General features: G+C 40.7%; 1 protein-coding gene across 1 annotated transcript; it reads right to left on the bottom strand.

Moving 5' to 3' along the window:
- Positions 1-11,520: 11,520 nt before the first annotated feature.
- Positions 11,521-13,885, bottom strand: TMEM74B (transmembrane protein 74B). Its single transcript, XM_069073865.1, has one exon. The coding sequence runs from the start codon at positions 13,823-13,825 to the stop codon at positions 13,046-13,048; it is 780 nt and encodes a 259-aa protein (XP_068929966.1). The 5' UTR covers positions 13,826-13,885; the 3' UTR covers positions 11,521-13,045.
- Between the last annotated feature and the right edge of the window lie 625 nt (positions 13,886-14,510).

The raw sequence follows: 14,510 nt of genomic DNA, 5'->3' as shown, positions 1-14,510 counted from the left end.
TTACTAGAATTTCCATTTCATTTGCTGTGGATGGAAAGGCATAGCTGGAATCTGTTTAGTAGAGGCAATGTGGATGATTTGGGAAGAGAAAAGAGGAATGGGAACACAAATTTTACTGATTCTTACTTGTTGGAGCCTGGGGTTGCTTTCCATGGTGGGGCTCAGCCAGAGCTGAGTTGGAGATCAGAGTGAGAAAGAAATGAAAACCAGAGCTTTTATAGTGCTGCACTATTGGGCAATACATCTGTAAGTCACTAGACTTGTTCAGTGTTCATTAGTTCTGAAAGGCACTTTTGACCCTTGATAAAGTAGAAATCATCTAATCAAATGCTTTCATTTTAATTTACTTTTTAACATATTGTTGGTGTCTTTTGTTTTTACATCAATGATTTCTGGATATATTTCTCTTTGCTCCCATTGTTCTCCCCACTTATCCTTCTCTTATAAACAAAAAAAGTTAAGCAAACCCAACCAGTATATCAATGGCATTTGAGAACATATGCAATAATCTATACCCGTAGTGTCTATACTCTTACTTCTCTAACAGGATGGAAGGAAGTTCATTTTCTTTTCTTTTCTTTTTTTTTTTTAAAGCAATCGGGGTTAAGTAACTTGCTTAAGGTTACACGGCCAGTTAATTCTAGGTGTGGTGCTGAGTATCTGAGCCCGGATTTGATCCAGGTCATCCCGACACTGGTGCCAGTGCTCTTACTTGCTGAGCCACCAGGCCGCCCCTAGGAAGTTCATTTTCTAATCTCTTCTCAGGCCCAAAGTGGGTTTTAATTCACAGTACTCACTGTTTTTGTTCATAATGTTGTAGTCATACATATTGTTTTCCTGATTCTGCTTCTTACTGCATCAGTTTTTGCTGGTGTCTCCTGATGGTTCATTGAATTTCTTCTGTTCATTATTTCCTACAATACATCTTTCATGTACTAATTTGTTTGACATTCCCAAATCAAAGCAACCCATTCATCTTAGTTTTATTTTTTAAAGCTTTATTGATGCTTTCTGTGTTACATAAGCTATTTCCAGATATATGACACCCCCATGAGCTTTACTTTCTAAGAAAAACATTTAAGCAAAAGAGGCGCCAAATTTGACATTGTATGCAATATTCCACATCCCTAGTCTACTACTTTTCCAACAAAATGAGTATTGACACCCTGCCCCCTTTAATTTTATAGGGAGCTAAGGCCTGGAAGATAAAGCAATTTGCTTCAGATCCCATATTAAGATAGAATGTATAACTTTGGGAGAGAAGTTGAAGGTGTGTGGGATTAGGATCAGTGCTTTTTATCCTAAAGCACATTATCTCTCAAATTCTTCCAGATTTTAGAGAAGAAGAAAACAAAGTGTTTTAATTTTTAAGTTCTACAGATTAATTTTGTTGTCATGAATTGTTCCAGTTACAAAACTAATAAGCACCCTCTACATGCGCATGAGGTTGGGAATACAGAGGTTAAACAGGATACTCCTTGTCCCTAAAGAGCTTGGCCTAGCAGGAAGGATAAGAAATATAGATAGCCATAATGCAAATTATAATGTAAGTTCACTGAAGAGGTCCAAGCAGAGTCTTGAGAGGTTTGAGGAAGAAAAGTGCACGTGTAGCTGAGGGGTGATTATGGCAATGAAAAAGACAATACTTGAGGAGAACTTTGGTGGGCAAGGTCAACCAGGGAACAGTGAGTAGTTTAGTTTTGAGTATACAGAGAAGTTTTGTGTGGTGTAGCCTGGAAAACTAATGGGGAAAAAAGGCCTCTGGGTATAGTGTAACTAGAATGAATGAGAAATAAGCCTAGAGAGCATTTGGAGACCTAGATTTACAGTGGTTGGTGACCTTTTGGCAGGTAAGTGTTTAAGTCCATGTAGGGCTGTGAACAAGTTTGGTGTTTGGTGGACACCAAATACCCCATGGGGGAAAAATTGTGCTATGCTAGGATTTAGTGGGGAATAAATTTGGAGGGAAAATGAACCATGAGTCCTAGGAGATGAGACACATGGCTAGGACTAGTATATGCATCCTGGTAACAAGCATTATTCCAGTGAAAAGCCTTATTCTATGAAATTAGGAGTCTAATTAAAATTAATGTAAAAATTAATTAAAATTAAAAATTAGAAAACCTAAAATCATGTGTAAAAAAGTAGGAGACTAAGATCTGACAGCTGAAAACAAGACCCTAGCTTCCACTTTGGAGTCTAGTGGGAAAATTTTTTATGTTTATATAAGATTTAGATACCACCTACTTCATAAAATTTCACAATTTGAAAAGACCCATCCAATCCATGCCTTAACAGGAATCCCTCCAATAAAATCATTAATAAATAGTGTTCCAGTCTCTGTGGAAGACCTCCAGTGATGGGGGCGGATCTCACTGCCTCTAGAATGAGTGTGTTCCACTCAGACAAATTCTTATTATTCGTAAACTTTTCCTTACATCAGCTGAGTATGACTGCAGCTTTTACCAACTGTTCCTAAGTTCTGCCTGCAGAGGCCAAGCAGAACAAGTTGAATGTCTCTTTCACACATGATAGCCCTGCAGATATTTGGAGGCAACTGTAATCCCTCCTCTTCCCCCTGCCCTGTGGGAAAAAAAATTAAAAAATAATAACCCAGCTCTCTTTAAGCTTTCTTTTACATAAGTAAGCTAAACATCCCTATACTTTTCTACTGAACATCCTGTCATGACTTCAAACCCCACCCCCTACCCACTTTTTTCCTCTGGACAGATGTTAGCTTGCCAATGTCCTGCCAACTTACAGATTAAAACCAAGTCTAAGAAGAGATGATGAAATGACAGAAGAGATAAAAGATACCAGAAGAAGTCAGAATAAATACTTATGGGCACCCCAAATGAACAAACTATAACCGGCAGAAAAAAGTTCAATTTTCCAATGTGGAGGAAAGCTTGACAAAATGAATGGAGCTTCTCTGGAGATATCTAAAGGAGGACATGGACAAGAGTTGCATGGGACAAGAAGGCATAACTGGGCTGCAGTCAGTATAGCTCCTCAGATGAATGAGATTACAGATCAAAGTATTAATGTTAGTTTTCTGCCACCTAAAGGAAAAATGGAATCCATTTGGCTACACAATTTTCATTCCCTGATGATAGAAACAAACATTCATCATCAAAGATTTTCCCTGGAGCTAACCTGAAAGAAGAATTTATGACATGCATTCTTATATAAAGGAATCTCTGTCATATTGTTTCCCCTCCACAAAGTACACTTGCCAAACTGGCCCACTCAATCCTTGAAACACACACACACACACACTAACTAGTATTCACACTTTTTTTCTGTTTCTGGAATGCCCTTTTTTCCATACTTTACCTGTTTAATTCTTACCTAGCTTTTAAAACTCAACTCAAATATTACCTTCTCTAGGAAGTTTTACCTGATTTCTATCAGTAGTGATCTCACACAGCACTCATGTATTTATTATATAATAAATATTATGTTTTCTGGTTATCTGTATTGGGGTCATATCAACCCTACCAAACTGAGCTCCACAAGGGCAGGGAAAAATGTTTCATCTAAACTTTGTACTATACCTAGGGAACATTTTCATTCAAATATAGATCCCCTCAAAGTATATCATGTTCAGAATACTCTGGGGGTCCAAATCCACTCAAAAGCCACAATTTATGAGCCTCACTCTGTGGGTTTATTTTTAGTAGTAAATCAGAAGACCAAATTAAACTGGGCACATTCTCCCACAAATGCATGTATCATCAGTGGGAAGAGTGGGCATTCTTAGGAAATATTGGTAGGGAAATATACATCTAGAGTGAATGTGTGGCCAAATCACACATGTAAAGGGGCAATTTATACCTTCAAAAATGTAAGACCATTTTCTACTGATGTCATGATATTGTTTCCTCTGGGCTAGCTCCATCCTGGTCTTGGGAGATAGGCAGTCTCTCACAGGACTTGCTCCCTGCTGGTCTCATGGTCCAGACAGGAACATGCTCCACTGACCTCTTTGTTAGATGCCTGGTGTGGCTCTGCAGGGCATATATCTCTGGAAATTTCTGTTTCCAACTTTTTACTTTAGTTGGGGCCCTCGGCTGAGGTGCTATTTCTTCACTTATGTGAGGAAAAGTGGGCTAAAGCCCAAGTTCCTTTTAACTTAGAGCCCAGAGGCTTAAACTTTAGCTCCTTTAGGGAGGCAGGTCCTTCATACAACAAATATCAGACTAGGGGAAAAACTATTAGTTTCTTTCACATAAGAAAAGTCTGGGGGCTGGAAGGTGGCACAGTGAGTAAGAGCACTGGCCCCAGAGTCAAGAGGACCCAGGATCGTTCTGGCCTCAGATACTTAACACCCACACAAAATAACTGGGCGTGTAACCTTGGGCAAGTTACTTAACCCCAATTGCTTAAAAAAAAAAAAGTCCTCAGAATCTTGGTAATTATGGGCTTTCCCTCTCCAAAAAGAGTTGTCTCATTCCCTGACTACAAAGCCCTTTTGGAACACAAAACAGCTAAGTAGCACCCATTGACATTGTGTGGTTTTTCCTTTTAGCCTTAACTTTTTGCTCACAAGGGGCAATGGTTTCTATTCCAAGCCTCTATCTGACTTAGAAATTAGAAAGGCCATATAATGCTTGCTTAATTCTCTTGTGGGACTTGCCCCAAGCCATTTTGGGGAGGCTATGCCCAACAGAGTTGTTTGGACTTTACCCACTCCAGTTTTTTTAGGTCCCCCTAACCCCAGGCAAATGACTTGGGGCAAGCATAAAAATTAATCCTAAAGATCCAGATCATTTTCTCCCCAGTCTTCTTCTACATCCCTGCCTTTATCATGTATACATGACCAACAACAACCTTAAGCTACATCTGTATCTCCTCCATAATAGGTAATAAATGTTTGTTTTGATGTTAAGTGACATAGTACATTCTGTATCTTTTGGGTAGGATTGCATTGTATGGGAAAGAATAGGAGCTATGACTGGCTATTGGGGTTATCTTTGATCTAGGACCTTTTCCCTGTGTCCAGGCGGAAGCTGATCTCCAAAGCAGGAAATTAGAAGATGATTTTGGACACATGTGAGCTTGGCATTGAAGACCCAGAAAAGTGCAATTCAACTCGACAAACATTTATTAAGCACCTGCTTAATATTCAAGGCCCTGTATTCAAGACTGGGGCAAAGAATAGGCAGCTGAGCAAGCCTCAGAAAGGGCAATTAGAAAGGTAAGTTTAATAATTAATTTCATCACTTGAAACTTTCTAACATTTGCTGGAAAAGATATCTTATTGCTGTCCCCTTTTGAATCTCTAGCCATCCTTAAAAGCCAAACCTAAATGCTATCTCTTCCATAAAGCCTTCCTTGACTTCCCCAGTCAGTGATAACTTCCTTTGAAGTCCACCTGAAATCCATGTAAACACCTGTTTTCAGCTTTGTTTGATATTTACCATGCAGGGCTGTTCATTATAGATATTTATGTTTGTGTCTTATCTCCTTCCAGACTGAGCTCCAATGAGAGCAGAGTGATCATATCTTAGCAAAAATTTTTTCTTTCCCAGCAACTAATAGCACTCTGCACCTGGTAGGCACTTAATAAATATTCAGTTTAATGGATAATAAAACATTTATATAGTGTTCAATCAAGTGGACAATGAATCTTGAGATCAAACTACACCCTTGGTTGTCTGTTGTCCCTGACTTTGGATTTGATTGGATTTTTGTATGGGCTGGGTTTAGATTAATAGAATTCCCATCCTCTCCTCCTGGGCCTCAATGATTCAAGAAGGTTATTGTCCTTTTTTTAAAGCACTTCTTATGACAAAAATCAAGGATTGATTAAAATCCCTTGACTTATTGCTGGGGATTTGCTATTGGTATCTGAATATCCAGAATTAGAGACCCTAATTCTACCCTTTATTAGCTGTATAACCCTAAGCAAGACACAATCTAAACTGGTTTCCTTGTCTGTAAAATAAAGATAATACCTGCCTCACATGAATGTTGTAAGGAAACACTATAACTGTAAAATTCAATGTGGACATGAGCAGTTTTTATAGTGGTGGCAGTAGTAGTAGTAGTAGTAGTAGTAGTAGTAGTAGTGGTAGTAGTAGTAGTGGTGGTAGTGGTAGTGGTGGTAGTGGTAGTGGTAGCAGTGGTGGAGGTGGTGGAGGTGGCAGCAGCAGTAGTGGTGGTGGTGGGGATGGTGGCGGTAGTAGTAGTAGTAAACAGTGATAATACAAAAAAACAGTTATTTATCCAGTTGTACAGTAGTGTCAAAGTATTAAATATAAAAAGAATAATAGGTAGTAATTTGTCCCAGGACTTTCTATCTGAACTCTGTTTAAAAAAAAAAAGATTATAATAATACATTTCTATCTGAACTTCATAAAAAATGTGAATTAGATAGTAATAAATAGAACCAAACATTTTTATCTTCTCAAAGCCCTTTAAGTATTTTGATTTGATTTTCATAATAGCCCTTTGAGGTAGGTCTCAGAGATTACTGTCTCCATTTTATACATGAGGAAACCTGGACCAGATGCAGTTATGTGATATTCACAATATTGGTAATAAACCTAGCACCTGATTCATTGGTTCTTGGCACTGTGCCACTTTGCTTAAAGGGCAGTTAGGTGTCATAGTGGATGGAGTGCAGGGCCTGGAGTCAGGACTATGAGTTCAAATCCAGCCTCAGACACTGGTTGTGTGACCCTGGGCAAGTTACTTCACCCTGATTGCCTTAACTTCCTCCTCTGTAAAATGAGTTGGAGAAGAAAAAGGCAAATGATTTCAGTATCTTTGCCAAGAAAACACCAAGTAGGGTCACAAAGAATCAGACATGACTGAAATGACTGAAAATACTTTGCTCAAAAGAGCAACAGGAGGGGGGAGAGGGTACAGATTGAAAAATAAAGGGGCCCAGTTCACACAACCAGACTGGGGAAATCAAGGAAAGATTCTTGGTAGAGGTGGGATTCGGGCTGAGCCTTGAAGGCTGGGGAGGGAAGAAAGCATTCTTGATGAGGAAATACTGATCTATGTTCTGTGGGCAGTCAGTACAGAACTCTACCAGATAGGTTAGATTCAATCAGGCTTTACTCTGTAGGCTATATTCAAGGAGGACATGGTTTCATCCTGTGGTGCCTCCAAATTTTTGGAGTAATGGACCATTTTATAATAGTGTGTCTTCCTCAAGTCTCCGAATCCTCATCTTTTTGGGACACCAGGGTGAGAACTGAGAATAACTTGAAACAATGGAGAGAACACTTGGTCTAGGCAAGTTACCACTATGTGGCTGTAGCCAGGTCATCACCTCCCCTATATGGGTCTCATTTTTCTATCTGTCAAGGGGATTGAGCTATAGCCTAAATTTCCCTCTGACTCTGGTATTCTGTGTTCTGTGTTCCAATGGCCCTCTGTTAATTATTTCCAATTTATCCTGTCTATATCTTGTTTGTATATAATTATTAGCATGTTTTCTCCTCCTTTAGACTGTGAACTCCTTGAGGGGAGGGACTGTCTTTTGTCTTCGTGTCCTCACGATTAGCACAATGCCTGGCACATTGTAGGCATTTAATAAATGTTTATTGATGGACTTCCAGCCCTGAGTCTATGTTCTAAAGATCCTTTCAACTCTGATATTTTGTGTTCTGAGGTCCCTTCTAACTCTGATATTCTAAGATTCTATTAGAGGTAATATTTGACTCAATTTCAGTAGCACAGAAAAGATGGTGAAAAACCCCAGCTAGTTCAGTACCCTGGCCAGCTCCCAGCTAGCTGGTACAACTTTACTCTCCAACCAGGGCTTTCACAAATCAAGTTGTCAGTGAAAGCACCTCCACACACTCTTCAGTGTCTCTTTTGGTATTAAGTTCTTCTAGGCCTCTCCCTTCCCTTCATTACTGCCTAGACCAGGCATAGAAAGGATCACTAGGCAATCCTCTCACTAGAACGGATCTAACTAGCCCAGTTCCTCTCAGTGAGGTTCACAGAAGAGAAAGACACTTTCCAGATCAAAGTCTCAGGAGTCTGAACATCTTCCCACAGGTTTCTTGGCTCCATCTTTATCAATAATAGTAATATGAATACCTTATTTATGTAGCATTTTATAGTTACAGAGCCTTCACAGACAGCATCCACAGTGGGAAAAGCACAGAATTTGGATACAGATTCAAGTTCCACTATTTACTAACATATGACCTTTCCTCTCTCTAAGTCTCAGCTTGCTTATCTGTAAAATGAACAAAGATCCAGATTGCCACAGAGAGCCTTTCCAGCGATAAATTTTTGACACTAAGAGGCACTCTCTCAGAACTCAGTATCTTCATATATAAAATCTCGAGTAGGATAACTGAATTCCAAAGGCCCTTTTGACCCTAAATCCCATGACCTTATGATTCTGCACAAGGGCACTTACCAAATATTATATTGTTATTTATGGTTGAGAGGCAGTGCAGTGCCGTCTGGTGAATTTTAAGCCAAAAGACCTATGTTCGAATCTGGGCTCAGCTACTTCTAAGCTATGTGACCTTGGACAAATAACATCTCTCTGGGCCTTACGTGGGTTTTTTGTTTGTTTGCTTGTTTGTTTGTTTTGCCTGTGAAAGGAGGGTTTAGACTAGAAGGTTTCTAAGTCCCCTGCCATCACTAGTAGTCAGTGGAGTGGTATGAGCAGACACACAGAGGTAAGAAAAGGTAGAATATGTTCCAAGAATCTCAAATAATAGTTTGAGTGGAACATAGCATGGTGGGGTAGAGGGAAACAGTGGGAAATGAGGCTGAAGAGATGGGTTAGAGCCATTGTTGTGGGATGCCTTGAATATCAAGCTGAGAAGTTTAGACTGGATCCTATAGATCACAGGGAGCTATGGAAGGTATTTGAGCAAGAAAGGGACCTATCAGAAGCACTGTCATCAGAAGATGGACCTGGTGGCACATGCAGAATAGGTTAGAGGGGCCAACATTAGAGGCCAAGAACCCCAGGAAAAGAAAAGCCCTTAACCTCTTACCCCATCTATTTTCTTATAACAGAGGAAGCCACAAGGACACAGTAACTTTTGCCAAAAGCAAAGACTTGTGGCATCCAGGACATGAAGCTTAGGGGTGGGGGGTGAGGGTTAAAGCAAAAATTCAATATGCTGAAGTCACATTCAGGGAACAATGTGGTCCATGGCTTCCTGAGAAAGAAAGAGTTTCATCACTAAACTAGCATTTTCTGGCAGAGAATCTCCTGACTTGGAGCATCTTCAAAAGAGGATAGTGTGTTGGTACTTGAGTCAGAATCTGATGAGGCCAGAGGGAATTGGGTCCTCAGAAAATGAGTAATAAGATGCTTAGAGGAGACTGAGAGAACTCAGAGCTGCAGAGCTCTGAATAGTTATTTAGCAGTGGTTGTGAGAAACTAAATTATGTCAGTCCTCTCTGCTTCTTGGGCTCTCATGAGTTTTTAAGATTTACCTAGTGGGAAAAGGAGATCCACCAAATACCAAATAGCTGTTTGACAGAGGAAACTGCAAGGTGAACCCAGGACCTTTCCTGGTGGGGGTGGGGAGGGTGAGCAATGTTTTTCAATTCACAAACATTAGTTAAGCACTTGCTATTTATCCTAAGAAATGCTGGATCTGGATTCAGAGGTCTTGGAATTGAATTTTGGCTCTGCCACTTAGTACCTATGGGATGTCAGTTACTTTTCCTCTATGGGCCTCAGTTTCCTTTGAACTTCATGAATCTCTAAAACCCCTTTCAGTCCTAAATCAAATTTGGATTTGATTTAGCAGTGACAAATTTGGATTTTTAAAATCCTTCCCTGTTCTCCTCCCCTCAGACAAATTCAGTTTCCTCTGCACAAAGGAAGTCTCACGGACAAAGTAGCTTTTGCCAAAAGCAAAAAACTTGCAGTCTCATCCAGACGTGGACGGTGGGGGTGTGGTATAATGCTTTATACTTGGACCTAGGGTTACTATAATAGGTATGACAAACTCTCCTCTCAAGTAGCTTACGGTCTTATTGGGGAAATAAAAGAGAAAAATACACAAATAATTGTGGTAAAAGGAAGAATGAGGAGAGATGTCCAGGCAGAGTGCTAGGAGAAATTCAGGCAAGGAATGAAAATCACTTTCTCCTGGGGGATTCTGGGTCTGGGTCAAGAAAGAATTCCTAGAAGAAAGGGACTTCAACAGGTAGAGATGGTTGAAAATTCTAAAGGAATTCTCTGGGTTTGGGGATGGGGCTAGGGAAGGAAAGTCTATAATTAATGTTAGAGAAACAGGCCAGTGAGAGAAACTTCAGGAGAGACCATTCCAGGGATTTATTTGTCTTCATAGGGTTTGTGAAAAGTAATTTGGTTTCTTATTTTTCCTTTGTATTGGAAAGACCACTCCCAGATTAACCCTCTGAAAACAGTTTGTTTTTGTATGTAGGTCATTCCCCTACACAGCAGAGTTAAAGGAGCATTGGCCTTGGAGTCAGAGGACCGGTATTTTATAGGCTTGTTTACTCACTTGTTGTGTGACCTTGTAAAGTCATTATAATGTGTCTAAGCCTACAAAATATGGTGGTTATGGTGGTGGTGATGATGATGATGATGATGATGACTGGTTTATATAGCACTTTAAGGTGTGAAAGGAAATTCCCATGTATTTAATCTTCATCCCCCTGTTTGGTGGCTATTCCCATTTTACAAATGAGGAAATTGAGGCTCAGAAAGATTAAGTGAATTGCCTATGATCACATAGTTAATAAATGTCAAATTAGATTCTAATTGGGATTAGAAGGCAAGTCTTCCTGACTTCAAGTCCAGAATTCTATTCAAAATGATATTTCGCCTTTGTTTTTGTATCCCTAGATCCTAGCACAGTGCCTTGAACATAGTATGCACTTAATGTTGTTGGTGGTGTGTGTGTATGTGTGTGTGTGTGTGTGTGTGTATTTAGGTTGAGTTAAATCTATAAAAAAAATAAAGTAGTTGCACTAGATGATTTCTGGGGTCCTCTCCATTTAACATATATATATTTACAGTTTTAAAAAATGGTTCTTTCCCCAACAGTTTCAATGGGGGTATGTTGCTCCCATTCCTTCCTCTCCCATCTTCCACAGGCTGATGACCCAAAACAGGTTAGAAACTTCATAGAAACAGTTGGAGGGTGGTCACAACAGGCTGGGACTCTGGGGTTTTCTAGCCTTTCCCATTGTCTAAACCTCAGTTTCTTTTATCTATAAAAAACGGAGATCTTAATACTCACACTACTCATGAACAGATGGATTGTGAGGATAAAATGAGATATAAGTAAAAAACACTTTGTAACAGTCAAGTACTAACTAAATGTGAGGGATTATATATTATTATTTATGAGGTAACTGCTTAATTCCATTAAATGCTTTCTCTTGAGCAGTTTTGCAATAGGAAACAAGGCAGATTTCTAAGACTCAGATTTAATCTTTAAACAGCCCCTAAACACATTTCATCACAGCTAAATTGATATGAATGGATGGTCCCAGATTTAATAGGTTTATTCCCCAAAGAGGTCTCTTTTCACAGATATTCATACAGTTGGTATGATTATTTTTATTTTTTATTGTTGGATTGAGAGGTCTATATCCTTTCATGAGGACACCAGGTTAAAATTATTTCACATTCTATTGTAGCTTAACTATGAGAGCTCCTGTAAACTGGAGGACTTGGCCAATCTTCATTGAACCTAAGAAGAAACTGATACACTCATGAAACCCCATAAGCATAATAGAATTTGGAATCCCATGACCATTGTAGAATTTGGAACCCCATACCTGTTGGAGAATATTTTATTGCCCAAGGTATTGCTCTTGGTCAGCCACACCCCCTTTATATATTGGAACCAAATCCAACTAAACTTGACTAAATGGTCCATAGAGCCCCCTTTCAGTTCTCATTTTGTGACTCTGTGAACAACTTTTTGCTTCCCAAGCTAAGCCAGAAACAAAAATAGATATTTTATCTGTCAGAGCCATTCCCTTATTAACCCTTATAAACCATCTTTACTTCCTACAGATCTTTGGGTATGTACTAGAGGACATCTCTAGACCCTTCATCATTTGGGGGACAGTATAAATGCACTCCTGCTTGGAGAAAACGGAATGAACTAGAGAATGTCTCTAGGGCTTTCAAGTTCCAGGAAATCTGACTTCAAGCCATCCATGCAATAAAAATAAATAAATAAAATAAAATGTGCTTTTCATCTTTCCAGCCCTCTCTGCCTTTGAGGGAGGCTCAGAAAGGATTTCATCTCTTGCTTTCTAGCTCAACATTACTTCAGTTTTCCAAAGATCCAGTTCCTTTCAGTATTGGAGTCATTCTCTCCCAAAAGTAGCAGAAAGGATCTAGAAATAGGAGTAGGATGAGGGAAATCCTGTGGGAAAGTGGAGACTGTGGAAGTGTAATTAACTCTGAAATCGATTAATTCTGGAGAGATGGCCAAAACATGTTTTCCCCTAAAAGGAAATAGGGTGGCATTTTGCTGGTACAGGGAAGGCTACAATTCACCATCTATCTTTTCTTCTCCTGGAATCATAATGGGCATTGCCAAGAAGAGAAACACTTCCTCATCACATGAAATGCCCCCAAACACATCAAGCTCCTCGTATTAAAGAGAACTTCATTCCTCAGGTTTGCCTCAGGTCTGTGCCCCTGAAATATTTGCTAAGAAGTCACTATTGCTAAGAAATCAAGGAGACCACCCTGTGCTTTTTATGCAGTGAGGGTAGGCCAAGAGATCATGGCTGCCTCACTTTGGAAGTTGGGTAAGAAGAATAGGCAACTGCTGGTCACAAATCATTGTTTTCCATGACCCCATTTGGAAACATCTGGTAGTAAAATACCATTGGACTGGACCTTGTTGATGATATCTTTCATTGCCTTAGGACATACTCTGGCCCCACCCAGACTCTGAAAGCTCTGTTTTTCCTGGGATTCCAGGACCAGTTGTCCACATAAATAATATTTTCCAAAGGGAGTAAAGATACTCCAAAGGGGTCTAGACACAGACAGGATGTGCAAACCTGTCCTATCAGTTCACCCACCCCTGTAGCAACTGTACTACCCACAGGCTGTGCCATCACACATGCTTGAGGGAGGAGAGAGAGAAGTGAAGGTCCCTGGCTGGTTTGGGTGAGTCTCTGTCAACTGGACAACTTCATTTTCCACCAGAGCCTGGGCCCCATCCCCATTAAGCTGCCTCATTCTCAAGTTTATAGAGCCATAGGTTTTCCGAGGGCCCCTGGGTACAGCCAAGTTTCTCCTCCGGTAAAGTTCCCCTTTGACAAGGGACACCATCAACAGGATAGACAGCAGCATCCCCCCCAGGGTGAGGAGGCCCAAGCCAGCAATGATACATTTGTCCAAGTGGGAGCCCAGGCGGGCATAATACATCTCCAATCTCTCCATCTCCCGGGCCGACACTGTGTCTGGGTTCACTCTGGCTTCTCGGGGAATAGCATAGGCTACCACCACTAACAGGATTCCACTCACCAAGAAGACCAAGGCAAAGATGAAACCATAGTCCACTGAGTGGCCTGCAGTCTCAGCCCCCAAGCCCTCTTCTGACCTTGGAGAAAGGTCATCCCTCCGGGAATGGGGGTTTGAGGGGACATCCCCATGTGAATAGGATGAACTGCCAGGCACAGCCTCCTGTTGATTCTTGAAACAGGTCTCTTGTTCCTCCTCCTCGGAAAAGCAAGTATTCTCAATTCCCTCTTTTTGCAGGGCTGAGGGGCCGAGCCTCCTTTCTGGTGTTGATGTCCATTGTGAGACTGTTTGTTTGGGGACCCTGGGCCCATTGCCAAGGGTCCTTAGTTCCAGGGAGGAAGAGGAGGCCATTGGAAAGTAGTTATCCAGTTCATCCCTCTTAACCCCTCAGCGGCTGGAAGACAGAACCAGGCAAGGACAGAGAGGAGAGGAAGCAAAAGTTGTGTCTCTGTCTTAGAAAGATATCTCAGCAAATGAAGGGAGCCTCATACTCCATGCACACACGTATACATACACACACACACAGCAATGTATAATACATATATGTATACACAAACACACAAAAATATGTAGAATACTTTGAGGATTGGTTGTCAGCTGGATGCCTTCAAACTCCCCTGGAGCAGCTCAGGACCCTACCACATCTTAGAAGATGGTCTTCAGGAGCTATTGTGGCTGAGGATACTCATCACCAGGTGACCATCCTTCTACACTTAGCCAAGCTGGCCTTCAGAAGCACAGTCTGTCATCAGACTAAAAGAGCTTCTGCAGCTCATTGGGAGCTGCATTAAGGGACTTATAAGTGGAGGAGACCTGACACTAATCGCAGTTGGCCTTGATTTAACACCTTAAGGTCTACAAAGTACTTTATGTCCATTACCTCATTTAACTCTCACAGCAGCCCTGGGAGGGAGGGAGGACAAGTACTAATATATTCATTTTACAGATGAGGAAACTGAGGGATGGGGAAGATTTACCTGCTAATCCTCCTGCTGCTACGTCAAGCTGCTTCCCCATCATTTCTTCCCCTACATCA

The sequence above is a fragment of the Petaurus breviceps genome, unplaced genomic scaffold, assembly GCF_028583685.1.
Source record: "Petaurus breviceps papuanus isolate PSGF00001 unplaced genomic scaffold, PetGlider_PUasm1.0 90879, whole genome shotgun sequence".
NCBI classification, from domain to species: domain Eukaryota; kingdom Metazoa; phylum Chordata; class Mammalia; order Diprotodontia; family Petauridae; genus Petaurus; species Petaurus breviceps.
Note: the sequence above shows the minus strand (reverse complement) of the source record. Positions and strands in the feature narration are given on the sequence as shown.

Coding starts and splice junctions, on each gene's coding strand:
- TMEM74B (XM_069073865.1), bottom strand. CDS start 13,825: ATGGCCTCCTCTTCCTCCCTGGAACTAAGGACCCTTGGCAATGGGCCC.